Genomic DNA, 13852 nt, shown 5'->3' on the forward strand with positions numbered 1-13852 from the left:
ACCCTATGATCTAAGAGCTTCTTACACTTGGAGAGATTAGTTATAGCATTATAAATAGAAAATTTTACAACTCATAAAACGCCCTTAACAAGTTGTTTAATATTATTAACAAGATTGTTATCGTCGTTAATAAAAGGTTATTGAAGTTGTAAAAATACCACTTTTTAGTAATCTGTTGTTAAAGGCGTTAATAAACTCGTCAATAGCATTTTAAAGAATTTGTTAACCATAATGTGCACATGCTTCTCTTCCTTCATTTCAAAAATTTCTTCAGGCAATATGGTTATTTTAGTAAATTTAAAAATTAGTAATAAGTCATATATAATTACGAATGAATTTTGGGTTAATTAATCTGCAAATCCTTATAGTTTCAACCAATTTTGAATCAGGTCCCTATAATTTTTTTTTCTTTTTATCAAGTCCTTATACTTTTGCCTGTTTTTAATTAGGTCCTTGTATTTATTTTTCTTTTTATCAAATCCTTATAAGTTTACCTTATTTTTAATTAAGTCCCTGAATTTTTTATTCTTTATTTTATAAATTCTAATAGTACTATTTTATAAACATAAAATAGTATATATTATTTAATATTAGTTTATAAACAATAATATTCTAGAAATAATGAATTATTATAATAATTTTATTTTTTTCAACAAAAAAAATAATTGTTCCAACAAATTTTCCTGAATTAATTATTTATATTACTTATTTATATTATATAATTATTAATTTAATTTAATTATTAATATTTTATATTTTAATATTAATCTATTTAATTAAGTTTATATTTAATTAATAAATAAAAATTAAAACTACATGGACATTATTAAAAATTTAGTGAAATTATACGAACTTCATAAAAAGAAAAATAAGTGTAAGGACCTAATTAAAAACAGGTAAAAGTATAAGGACTTCATAAAAAGAAAAAAAACTATAAAGATTTGATTCAAAATTAGTTGAAACTATAGGACTTACGAATTAATTAACTCATGAATTTTCATTGTTCAGGTGACTATTTGGATATTTCCAAATTTAAGTATCAATTTTCTATCATTTTTCCTTCTTTCTTTATCTCATTACTATTATTTCTCTCTCTCTTATTTACTCCCTAATTAAAATAAGGATATACTTAAAAGTTAAGAAAGATTTAATGTTTTACATATTTATTATTTTTAAGTAATTTAACTATTGTTTTAAATTGTGTAATTGAATTAAAAAATTTTATAAAAAGAACCGGAGGAGTACATTTTTATCTATTAACTTTATATGTGTGTGTGTAACGTTGTGAATTTTTTCTAATCGTTAGCGTGTCGTAAAAGACGTAATTAAAATTTAAAATTGAAGCCTTTTTAAGGGGATGCGATCTATGGACAATGCCATACAGTGATTAAATAATTACTTTTATTTTTATTTTTAAGAAAAGGCAAAATAATTCTTTTTTTTTTTGAGCTGAGGCAAAATAATCTATATTAAAGAATGAAAAAATTACACTCAGGTCCCACATAAAACAATTAATTCACAAAAAGTCCCTCAAAATCTCAAAATAACTCCCAAGTCCCAGGGACCTGTTTGTAATAAATTGTAATTGTGAAACTATTTATCTCCATTCATTTATAACCTCAACAGTAATTGTTGACAACTCGAGAAGAAGTGGTTAACAACCTCGATAGTGCCCCTGGTATCCCGTAGAGTGAATTGTCAGAGGCACCGCTGATGTTGTTAACCACTCGTCCTCAGGTTGTCAACAGTTACTATTAGGGTTGTAAATAAATTACTGTAATAAAATTAATAGGGATAAATAGGTAATTTTATAATTTCAATTTATTACACACAGGTCTTTGGGGATTTAGGAATCATTTTGAAATTTTTAGGGACTTTTTATGAATTAATTATCCTGTGTGGGGCTAATGTGTAATTTTCTCTTAAAAAATAGAGTTAGAGCATAGAGTAAATTATAGGGCAGAGGTCATAAGTTTTTTTTATTGATCAAATACACCGTTCCATATCCAATTATTTCCTTGTAACTGTCATTCCTGGTGTGGGTAAAATTAGTTTCCAAAAAAATAAAAAAAATCACACAGAGAAACAGAGAGAGAGAGAGAGTCTGAAGTCCGTTCAATGCCGCGATTTTGTTACGTCATAGCACCAATTCTTCAGCCGAAGTGACTTGAGTTGAAAGCCGAAAGCACGAGAGGCCACAAAGAAGACCACAAGCACGAAATCCAGCGATAAGGAGGTAGAGAGGGCGCCATGGATTCCATTCGAAATTGGATCTGAAAGAGTGAGGAAGGCGTTTTGGGAAGCAGGTGGAAGTTAAGGCTTTCTATTCGAAGTTTCAGTTTCTGAACTTCCACTTCCATGGCTAATGGTTCTTCTTTGTATCTAGGCTTCGAAATTTTATGTAGAGCTCTGGGATTTTTTTTTTCCTTGTTTGATGTTATTTTGTACGGGAAATTGATCTGCATAACCTTGAGAATAAAATTGGTCGATCTAAAAAACTATGGAGTTTCTCTCATTTCTCTGTTTCTTAATTATTGATTTCTTATTTATTTAATTATTTTTTTTGGTTGTGGTACTTCTGAGTTTCAGTCTTATATAGAAATGCCTGGAGTGCAATACCTAAGCTTCAATAGATGAATTTCTGCATGAAAGAATTGACATATGGCCATAGAAAATATCAGGAAATCAGGTTGCAGGGTCGCACTGACAGTGTGTGGACTGTATTGCAGAACCAACTGTATAGAACTAATTATATTAGTAGTGTACTCTTTTGAAATCTCACTGCTTAGGCTCAAATCGCGTTTGCGTGCTGGTTTCACTTGGGGAATTTTGTATTACCGCTGTCCTCTCCAGTTAGGTGATCTTGAGATCTATCTCTTTCTTGAAAAGTACACGAAAAAATATATAAAAAATTGCTGAGCAACCGTAAAACAAAGTGTTTACAAGGGCTAGCCAAATTCTCTTTATTGACTGCTAGAGTTTGTTATAATATTGTTATTGGTTATCCTCCCACCAAGTTGTAATCTCTTTTTATATATGCATGTTCCTTAGTTGTATATCATAAATGTCAAAGACAGTTATTTCTATTTTCACTCTCCTTTCTTCTTTCTCGGCTTTCTTAAACTTACCAGGTTAGCAACAATCATGTAGATATTTTTCTTAAATTTTCTGAATATGAACTTTGGTATTGTATTCTTGTCTCTGTTAATCTATGTTGTGAATGAATAAGCGTTGCTCGATAAACTAACAGGATCAGATATAATCTTTGCTAGGTGGTCCAGCTCTAATCAAATTGTTGCTTGTGGAAAAGACATAATTGCTTTGACAGAAATATGCAGAACGGAGAACAGACTCAAGAAGATGGGCAGATAGAGTCTGTGGCTTCCCCAACACCTGAATTTGAGGAGTGGTCTAATTTTGCAGATGATGACATAATGCAGCAACACTCTATTATTCAATCAGAGGAAGCCAAGAAAACCCCATTTGTTGGTGACAAGGCAAGTCCCAAGATGTGACTCATTGAAATGTCTTTGTCCCGGCATTTCATGATTTTGCCACATACTTCACCTTTGTAGTATGTTTTGTGGTGTGTTTATGTTATAATTGTTATGTCAAATTGCCTAAAATCAACTTTCTCATGAATATGAGTTTGACCTTTGTGAGGAATAGTGTATAGACTCTTTCATTCTGATGACTCCTAATAGTATGTAAAAGAATTTATTCTAACAAAATGGCAGGAACCCCTTCGTTCCTTAGCAGCTGAATACGAATTGGGCAGTCCTATCTTGCTAGAAAAAATAAAGGTGTGGCCATCCTATTCTTTTTGCAACCCTTTGATTTATTTATGCATTCACTTATTCTCTTCATGTGTCTCATGCCCTTGTCACATTACCCTCCCTCCAGGTGCTTGATGAACAATATTCTGCCATTCGACGTACCAGGGGAGATGGGAATTGCTTCTTTCGAAGTTTTTTGTTTTCATACCTAGTATGTTTTGGTATATGCATCTTATAAGAACCCTTTATTTGTACATTATAGCCGTTCTTTAATTCCTAAAGGCTGAAACTTTATGGTTTTGTTATTTTGGCTAATAACTCCATTATCAACATGATATGTGGCAATTGTTAGGACTATTATAGAATAACTTGTAACTACTTCAATTAACAAGTAAATCGAATAAATGATTGCTAAAGGACTTATAAGGATCACATGCATACTCCTATTTTGGGTTATCGAATGACAAAGTCATTTTCGTAACCCTTCTCTCTTTCATTACAACTTTGTACCAATTGGGTATCATAGCCAATCTTCAACTTCATGGTGTTAGTGTTACGATTGCAATAGTGGCTCAATGACATCGAGTAACGAGTCGATCACAACGCTCCCACAATGGAGAAGATGCATTTGCGACTTTAGTAGAAGGCAACCAAGATTGCCAATCTAAAAAATTCGATCTCACGCATTGAAGCTTGGCAACTTTGCGGCCAAGATCACTAATATTGCTGTCAATGGCCCTCATCAAGTCGGCAACTCCTTTACTACCCTAGTCATCACCTACATGTCCCTTAGTTTGGCACACCTGGCTCACCTTATGATTTTTACACTCTTCCTGCGATGCACAATCATGTGTAGTTCCCTAAATTTGATGGCACAAACTTTAGAGGGTAGGCATATGGTTGTCATTAGTTCTTTGCCATTAATGATATACTACTAGAGCAATGCATTTGTCTCTTGTGCATCCACCTAGAACATAAGTCTCTAGAATGGCATTTGAATTTAAAGAAGCGGAGGTTATGTTGGGTGGGTATTTTCATGTTATAAAGGCTCATTTTGCGAAAGCTTGATGCATTAGTGCTATGGTCAAAATTAGGAAATTGTGCACGACAAGGTTTGTTAATGACTACATTGAAGCCTTTGCTGACTTGCTGATCAAAGTTGATATTCCTAAAGCTATCACTATGGATTGCTTGCTTGGTAGTTTATGAGCTATCATTCAATTAGTTGTTGATACCGTTAACCATTTTTATTGGCAAGTATGATGTATATGGCTTGAGTTCAAGCTCGAACTTTAGAAGCAATGTATGCACATATGCCGTTTTCCATCTTTGGCTCTAATGACTCCCTACTTCATTGTATATTCTAAGGACTTGATGAGATAGGATCAATGGGGTTGATGACATTGTCTTTCTCTTCCAATAAGAAACTAGCTATGAACTTGAGCAGGAAAGAAATATAAGAACGTTGAATGAAAGGCTTATGCTATTGGTTCAATGAGAGGTATACGGACAGCAATAAGTGTAAAGAATCCCAAGCTATGATTTTGGTAATACTAAAAGAACGGGATGATGACTTGTTGGACACTCTGATGAGCTAAAGGTTCTCGCGCACTCCAATAAGGATGAAGGTACCATTAATATAGTAGAGGGATGTGATGGTTGTTCTACACTTAGAGTTTGAGGATCCATTAAGAAATAGAATGTCCTCATTTTAATCGATATAGGCAGCGCTTGCAGTGTGATTAATGCTAATTTAGCCATTCATTTGCATGCTCAGGAAGGCATGAATATTTGAGTTATAGTTGCAGGTGGTCGCAAACTAATGGTCAATTATTTTTGCCGGCGACTCGTGTGTTGTATGGTTGGTCATGCGTTTTCATGTGATTTTCTAGTTATGGATTTGGCGGGTTTCGATGTCATTCTTAGAGTGTGTTAGTTTGTAAAACTGGATAGATTGTCTTAAACTTGAACAAGAATTATATGGGCTTTTGTTTTGATAACAATTTCTTTCAATGAAAAGGGGTTAATAGTATGCACAATGATATATGTGAAATTCATTTACATAAGGCCATCTTGTCATTAGCGAAGCATGTTTTCCTTATTTCCTTAGAATCTGATGGTGGATTGATGTGTTTTAGATTTTGTAGACCTATCATCAAATTAGCACCGACAATTATAAAGCATCTTAGATTCTTCTAAACATTTTTTAGAACCCATATGACTCCCCTCCTTCAAGCATGTGACCATCACATACATCTCCAGCTTTAACAACCCATTGGTTTCAAACCTTACCGATGTGTTGTATAAAATATTGGAATTGAGAAACAAGTATCGCAAATGTTGACTAGTAGGGTGATTCAAGAAAGCCACAGTCCATTGGCAGCTCCTGCGGTGTTGGTGTTGAAGAAGGATGGCTCTTGGAGGTTCTGTATTGATTATTGAAGGCTGGATGAGCACACTTTTAAGAATAAATCGCATTTCGGACACAAGGGATTGTACAAGTTTCTTGTGATGTCATTCGGTCTCACTAATACTCTGAATGAGATTTCAAATGGGGGGATGAGTAAATGTACCATCCAAAGGCTACCAAACGAGGTTTCGAATGCCTCACAAACACGAGAGTCCGATCTAGCCATTGCTTACTGACATTTCAACATTTTCAAGCCTTTTATGGCAAAAATTTATTTTGGTACTTTTTGACGATATTTTAGTTTACAGTATTTGTTGAGAATTTTGCTTGTGGCAACTTACTAAAACCTTGCAACTCTTGAGGGATAATCAACTATTTGCCAAAGCTAGCAAGTGCATTTTCATTGCATCTTAGGTTTAGTATTCAGGTTGCTTGATTTCAGCTAGAAGAGTTGAAGTTGATCCCAAGAAGATTGGAGCAATAGCTTCATGGCTTGTAATGACATCGTTGAAGGCTTTGTGTGTGGTTTTAGGACTCATTTGATGCTATAGGAGGTTTGTACATGCTTATGGGAACTTGACAAAATCTCTAATTGCTCTACTAGGCAAAGGAAAGCAATTTCATTGGTCTTCATAATTAAACTCTGCCTCTACCAACTTGAAGAAGGCAATGACTTCCACTCAAGTGTTGGGACTCCCTAACATTGCTGAGAAGTTTATTATTGAAGTATATGCCTCCAACATGGGCATAAGAGCAGTATGGACTCAGCATAGACACCTTATTGCATTTGCAAGCAAAGCTTTTAGCCCAAGAAAGCAGTCCCTATCTGCTTATGAAAGGGAATTAATGATCATATTTTTTGGCAATCAAGCATCGGCGTTCTTATTTGACTGAGCTACCTTTTGTCATTAAAACTGATCATTTACCTTTAAAACAGCTTCTTGAGCAGAAGTTAGTTTGTTTCACCCGACCAACTTAATGGCTTAATTAGTTGTGGGGTCTTGCATATGAGATGACCTTCTTGATAGTATAAGGCATTAGTATCATAATCACTCAAGTGGCAACAACTTTGCATACACAGGTTTGACACTCTTGGACCAATGATGACCATCTTCAGCAATTGATTAATGATTTGGAAGTAGATAGTATGTCCCGCCTCATGTTTTCATGGTATCACCAATTATTGAAGAGAAATGGCAAATTAATGGTAGGTGTTGATGGAAATCTTTGCATTGAACTACTACAAATTTTCAAATCCAATACAGCTAGTGGGTATTAGGTGTTACTTCTACATTGTTTTTGGAAAGCGATGGAGTGTGATTTTTGTGAATATGTGCATTCTTGTATTGTTTGTCAAAGGTTTAAACTTGAACATGTTGCTTCTCTAGAGTTTACAGCCTCTCCTTGTACCAAATCATGTTTGGTCAGATCTTTCTATGGATTTTATTAGTGGTCTTCCTTCATCCTACTCCAAAACTACCATACACGTAGCTGGTTGATCGAGTAAAGTAGCCCATTTTATGGCACTTGAGTATCCTTTCACTACCATGGATGTTGTATTGGTATTCATGGATAATGTTGTAAGGCATAAGACTATAATCACAAACTACGATCCTTCCCCCCCCCCCCTTTTTTTTTGCAGCAAGTTTTGGAAAGGGCTTTTCTATTTGTATGGGGGCAAGTAGATGTATTCTGCTTATCATAGTCAAATAGATGGTTGGTAAATGGAGGTTCTTAATTGTTGTCTTGAGTGATGTTTACGGTGTATGACATTTGATTTCTCTTAAGTGGTGGGCAAAATGGCTTTCTTTGGTCAAATGGTAGTATGACAATATGACACTACCTATAGGCATGATGCCATTTGAAGCTATCTACAGAACCCCACCACTTATTCATTTGCTTTATATCCATGGGGATTGAGTAGTGATGTGGTTCATCGAATCTGTCTTTCAAGGAAGGTCACTGTGCAATTGTTGAAAGAACAGCTACACAAAGCATAGCACAGCATACTCTAGCAAGCTAATAAACGAGAGGGAATTTTCTATTGGAGGTATGGTTTACTTAAAACTCCACCTCTTCAGGAAGAACCTGTTGAATAATTCGGCTTTACATAAACTGGTTGCTTGCTACTTTTGCCCATTCAAGGTCCTTAAGCGAATTGGCAAGATAGCATATGAACTCTGTCCCCAGTTCCCTGGAAGTAGTTGCATGCATTCTGCTTTTCATGTGTCACTTCTTAAGAAGTACCAAGTCAGGTGCTCTTGTTAGCACTAGTCTACCTATGCCACATTTGGAAGGCCAGTTTGTCTTGGAGCCACTAGTCCTTTGGGTTTGCAAGATTGTTAAGCTCAGGAATTTGCCTATTACTCAGGTGTTGGTTTAGTAGCACACCAAAGCTAAAGATGCAACATGGGAGGATCTCTCCATCTAGCAGCAATTTCCTAATTTTCCTACAGCAGCACCTCCACCTCCCTCTATCCTGGACAAGGATTTTTTTCCCCAGGGATGTAATTGACATGTAGTAATTGTTATAAGGCTATAACTTCTTCAATTTGGAAGCAAACAGAATAAACGATTGCTAAAGGGGTTATAAGTATCACAAGCATATTCCTATTTTGGGTTTTTGAATAATATTTCATTAATCCTTTTCTCTCTCTCTTTACAACTCCGTACCACAACAACTTTTGCAGGAGCATATTTTAGAATGTCAAGACCAATCAGAGGTTGAACGTATCAAAGTCAATGTTGAAGAATGCAGGAAAACACTTCAAAAATTGGGTTATGCAGACTTGACATTTGAAGATTTTTTTGCGGTAACATATATCAATTTCATTTGTTATTCCTTCTTTTATGGGTACATGGGTGTGTAATTTTGTTTCCTTTAGATCTATTGTTGTCAAATTTTGTTAGAGTTGGTATTCTTATTTTGTTCTATATATAATATTTTGTAAGTACAATCTCTGAATATTCAGTAATGGGGGGGTCAATAGCTTTTTCTCTTGCAATATAGTGTCATTTTGAGTCATCACCGGCATTTGGAATTCCACTTATAAGTTGTGTTAACTCTAACAAGGATATGTTTGTCCATTATCACTGGCCAAACTGCTCTAATGTGTTCTTCACAGCATGTGATCACTCTCAATATGAATGAGTACTGCAACTTTGGTGCATGATGCTAACGACATTATTTGTCAATATGGACTAGGGCATTCATCTGGTCCAGTAATTATTAAATTTTATAATTTTATAATGTTATTGATAAACATCTGAATATGTTAATATGGTAATTATGGTTTATTGATATGAAGTAGAATTTCTCAGGCTTAATTGTTCTTTTTCATTTATTTGCTTTTTCTGGGGTTCTCTTTTTTTTTTTTTTTTTTGTGGGGTGGGGTGGGGTGGGGTGGGGGGCTGGGGTCGATTTGTATTCTTCAACTTTCTTGTGTGAAGCTTCAGTTGGGTGATCTTGTTCTCGCTTCTAATGACTTTGTGTCTTGCTGAAGCACTCACCCTAAATCCCCTTGCCCTAGAGGAAAATTTTGTTTTGGGGAGTTCAGGATCTAGTCAAGTCCTAGGATTGCAACCTAAAGATCTCCAGTTTAGATCAATTGTAACAGGCTCTGAACATGACTGGGAGCAAGAGCATAGAACCAAAGGTAAACCAACTGGCAAATGCCTTGTAGTGAGCAAACACTAAACGTGTTGGAAAAATAGTACTTGTAAAACCTATTTGTTCGCTGATTCCATGAGTTCTTTTGTTAAGGCTCTGAGTCAAGCAAAAACGTTGGAGGACTACATTCTAGATCATAACTATAATTTGTTATTTCTCTCAATCTTAGAACTTGTGAGAAGAGACGGGAATGGCCTTTTAATAAAGCCATGGGAAATGCATAATGCTATAATGGGAGCAAGTTTGTGACATAGATCAAGATGAATGAAATTTTCAAGTGATAAAAATATATTTTGTTTTTCTCAGTTGAGGATATGATTTACTTTTGTTTAGCTCATATTTATGATGGAATATAAGAATGATATATATTTTGAAGACACCTCCCATAGAAGGAAATGAAGCTATATTTTATGCTCCTCCGGTTCTTAATATAAGACCCATTTAACTAATTTGATTAGATTAAGGAAGTTAGGTAAGTTAATTAATTATAAGAAAAGTGACACATTTTTCTTAAAACACCATAATCATCTTTCTTAATATTCCATCTCCCTCTTTTATTTGATTATAGTTGAGGGAGTATCCATAGAGGTAATTTAGAGAAAATTGATAAATATGAGAAATGGGTCTTATATTTAGGACCAAAATCAAGTCAAAAATTGGGTTCTATATTAAGGACTAGAGGAGTATTTTATTAATCTATGTTTTTACTTTAGCAGGTTGTTTAATTATTAGATGTATTAAATGGAGTGTAAGTGGATTTTTTTTTTTTAATCCTTTTTTAAAAACTGTTATAGTTGCAAGTTGTTGGTTTTTCTTCATCGGAAGGAAAGCTTGTTCTATAAATAGCTTATGATGGCATATGCATGGATAAACTTGGATGAATGAATATTTTGTGATATTGTGATCTATCTCCCCTCGTCTGTTTCTCTCTCACTTCCCCCTTCACTTCAAATGGACCTCCCGCTTTCCCCCATTTGTTTCTACATCTTTTCCCCCTCTAGTTCTGTTCTGTTTCCCTTCCTAACTCCTCTGTTTCTATCCTTTCTCCATAAACCATCTCTGTTTACTGTGTGTGACTGTGTTTTATCAATTTATTTCTAATATCTGTTGAAAATTTTCCAGTTGTTCCTTGAGCAGCTGGAATGTGTTATCCAAGGAAAAGAGACTTCCATAAGGTGCTGATAATTTCTTATTTTACCAAGAATTGGTGTTCACAATCATGAGTTGGAAGCATAATTTGGTACCTAAATTATAATATGCTGATCTTCAGTTTTTTGGACTCTTAACATTTTTCTTTCCAATAAACTTTATTGTATGTCACAGTCATGCTGAGCTTGTCCTTAGATGCCGAGATCAATCAATATCTGATTATGGTGAGTGACTTGAAATTCATGCCGCTTGCCTCAATGTATTTCTTTTTATCCATGTGTCTTGACAGATTTGTTTTGTCAGTGGTTATGTTCTTCAGATTTGTTACCTCTGGTGAGATTCAAAAGCGCTCAGAATTTTTTGAACCTTTTATACTGGGCTTAACTAATTCAACTGTTGAGCAGGTTTGTTCTGTGTTAAGACTTTTTAGTTATTGCAAGTGTTTTTAACTTAAGTTGCTTTTATTAGTGTTCGATTAAACTCAAATATTACCATCAGATTCCATTGTTGAAAAACTGTGCATTGACCGAATCATCATTATATCTAGTTTTGCAAATCATCTGTTGAGCCAATGGGTGAAGAGAGCGATCATATACATATTGCTGCCCTTTCTGATGCATTGGGCATTCCAATCCGGGTTATGTACCTTGACCGCAGCTCATGTGATACTGGTGGTGTCAGCGTGAATCATCATGATTTCTTACCAGTTGCTGGTGATCTCACACATGCTAGCTGTAAGTCTGAAACAAATGATCCTTTCATCACGTTGCTATATCGCCCCGGTCACTATGATATCCTTTATCCAAAATGATGTGTCTTGATCTCCTTGGTAAGCCTTTTCTGTTTGAGCCACAGCTGCTCCGCACTGTAGCTAACCATGTAAGGACATTTATGGATTATGCTTTTTATGTTGGGCGACCAATTGTCCAGAAGTTTAAGTTGTTTAGACAAGACCCAACTACGAAGCTTGTCATCATTAATACTTGCTAATAATCTGAACTTTCGCCTTAACTCCAGCCGCTACATTACATTTTTTCGGCCATTCATTCTTATAATCTTCTGCAGTAAGTTACTTTTTCCTAGATTGTTACTGTGACTAGTGTGACGCCATGGTCCTTTGTTGTAACGTAGGCTTTGGACGTTGGGACTGGAGTGGCGTTGTAAGCTAACAAGTAAACTAACAAGACCCAACTACTAAGTTTGTCATCATTAATACCTACCAATAATTTGAATTTTCGCCTGGAGTCCGGTTGCTGCATTACATTTTTTTGGGCCATTAATTCTTTCTTATAATCTCGTGCAGTAAGTTAAGTTTTCCAGGATTTTTACTTTTGTGACAAGCGCGATGCTGTGGTCTTTTGTTGTAACCTAGGCTTTGGACGTTGGAACTGGAGGGGAGTGGGTTATAAGCTAAGTGGGCTTGCACTGAAAGGCGCCCAAATCCTAATTTGTCAGCGTCTTTGTAGAAATTACTTGGTTTGGCAAATTTAGGGTGAACCGGCCAAAGCAGTGTATTTTATTTGAAATGGCCAATAATCGCATGCTTCTTTTTTTTTTTTTTTTGAAAAGTAAAAATGCAAGATACTTTTATTGCTAACGAGCAAGCGCTATTATGTTGCACTCCGTTTATGCAATCACGTTTAACTATGCATTTGCTATTAAAATTAAAGACTTGGTTCACGTGCATTGATCAAAACTCAAGTGCTTCTCACCTCCTGTGTTTAATCACTGAGAAGAGATATTCTATGCACCAATAGGTCGTTTTCTTAGCATTAGCGAAGGTTTTAGGGCGATTATTCAAGTGAGTGCATATGGGGGTATTAAATATTCTTGGGAAAGCTACCTTATTAGAAGCCTGATCTAACCCGATGTGGTTGATTCTAATATGGTTTTAAATACTAGGTGTTCTGCTTTTGCTAAATTAGGAGGTTTACGACTGGTTTGCATCAGCCGTAGACGTCACTAATTTATAATTTATTTTATCCTGCTAAATTATGTCACTAATGTTATGCTAGGCTAACTTCAAAGTCATGCGTGGATTTTGAACACTTCTGTTTGTAGATCAAAAAAAGAAGCGTAACATCCCTTCCTTCTAGAGTATTGTGGACCAAATAATGCCATTAGATATTACAATGTATGTCATTAGGGTTAAGAATTCAAAATTTGAAAATGATATGTCATTAGGGTTAAGAATTCAAAAATTGAAAATTGGTTTTATTAGCTTACTATATATGTGGTAATCCTAAAATTTTGGTGAATTTTGAAAATTCATAATTAAATGTAGAAAAATCGAAACAAGGTGGTTTTGGTCTCTATTTAAAGCTCTTTTAATGCTTTGTAGAAGAAAAATGCTCAGCAATAAGTCATCTTTATATGCTCAAATAGTGATATTTAGTTTTCTTAGCTCAGCATCAAAAATTCATAGCTCTTAGTACATAACTCCAAAATTAGTGATCTACCACTCTATTTAAAGTTTAAGACATGTACTTTAAGATCTCCAAATCTTATGGGTAGATTTCATTTATTATTCCAGGCATATCATAGTCACAGCAATGCAGCTTTGGAGGCAATATTTTATGTTTCATAAATCATACCCTTAGGGTCTTAATTAGTTAAATATGTAACCAAACATGCCACCATACATGAAAATCCACTTCTAATCATTACTATGGACAATATAGATAAGAGTCATAGTTGTACATAATCTCATTAATAATTTACAGATTTGCAAAAGCTCATTATCAAAATATGTCATATCATAACAAAGTAATAGTTCACATCTGCATAATCTTCTCTGTCTTATGATGGTCCCCCTCATTGTTGTCATAATGAATATGATAGAATTAA

At 34.7% G+C, this 13852-nt stretch overlaps 1 protein-coding gene across 2 annotated transcripts; it reads left to right on the forward strand.

Annotated features, from left to right (window-relative positions):
* Positions 1 to 2098: 2098 nt before the first annotated feature.
* Positions 2099 to 12028, forward strand: LOC114758819 (ubiquitin thioesterase otubain-like). 2 transcript variants are annotated; one of them, XM_028947903.1, is made up of 9 exons: positions 2099 to 2312; positions 3273 to 3497; positions 3738 to 3803; positions 3904 to 3987; positions 8877 to 8999; positions 10979 to 11031; positions 11180 to 11229; positions 11309 to 11409; positions 11553 to 12028. In XM_028947903.1, the coding sequence occupies exons 2-9, from the start codon at positions 3333 to 3335 to the stop codon at positions 11814 to 11816; spliced, it is 906 nt and encodes a 301-aa protein (XP_028803736.1). In that variant the 5' UTR covers positions 2099 to 2312; positions 3273 to 3332; the 3' UTR covers positions 11817 to 12028. The 2 variants fall into 2 exon arrangements, with proteins under 2 accessions (XP_028803736.1, XP_028803735.1); XM_028947902.1 differs by having other exon boundaries at positions 2099 to 2306.
* Positions 12029 to 13852: the final 1824 nt, after the last annotated feature.

Source organism: Neltuma alba, unplaced genomic scaffold, assembly GCF_004799145.2.
Source record: "Neltuma alba isolate B1F8T4 unplaced genomic scaffold, ASM479914v2 tig00010757_pilon, whole genome shotgun sequence".
Taxonomy (NCBI): domain Eukaryota; kingdom Viridiplantae; phylum Streptophyta; class Magnoliopsida; order Fabales; family Fabaceae; genus Neltuma; species Neltuma alba.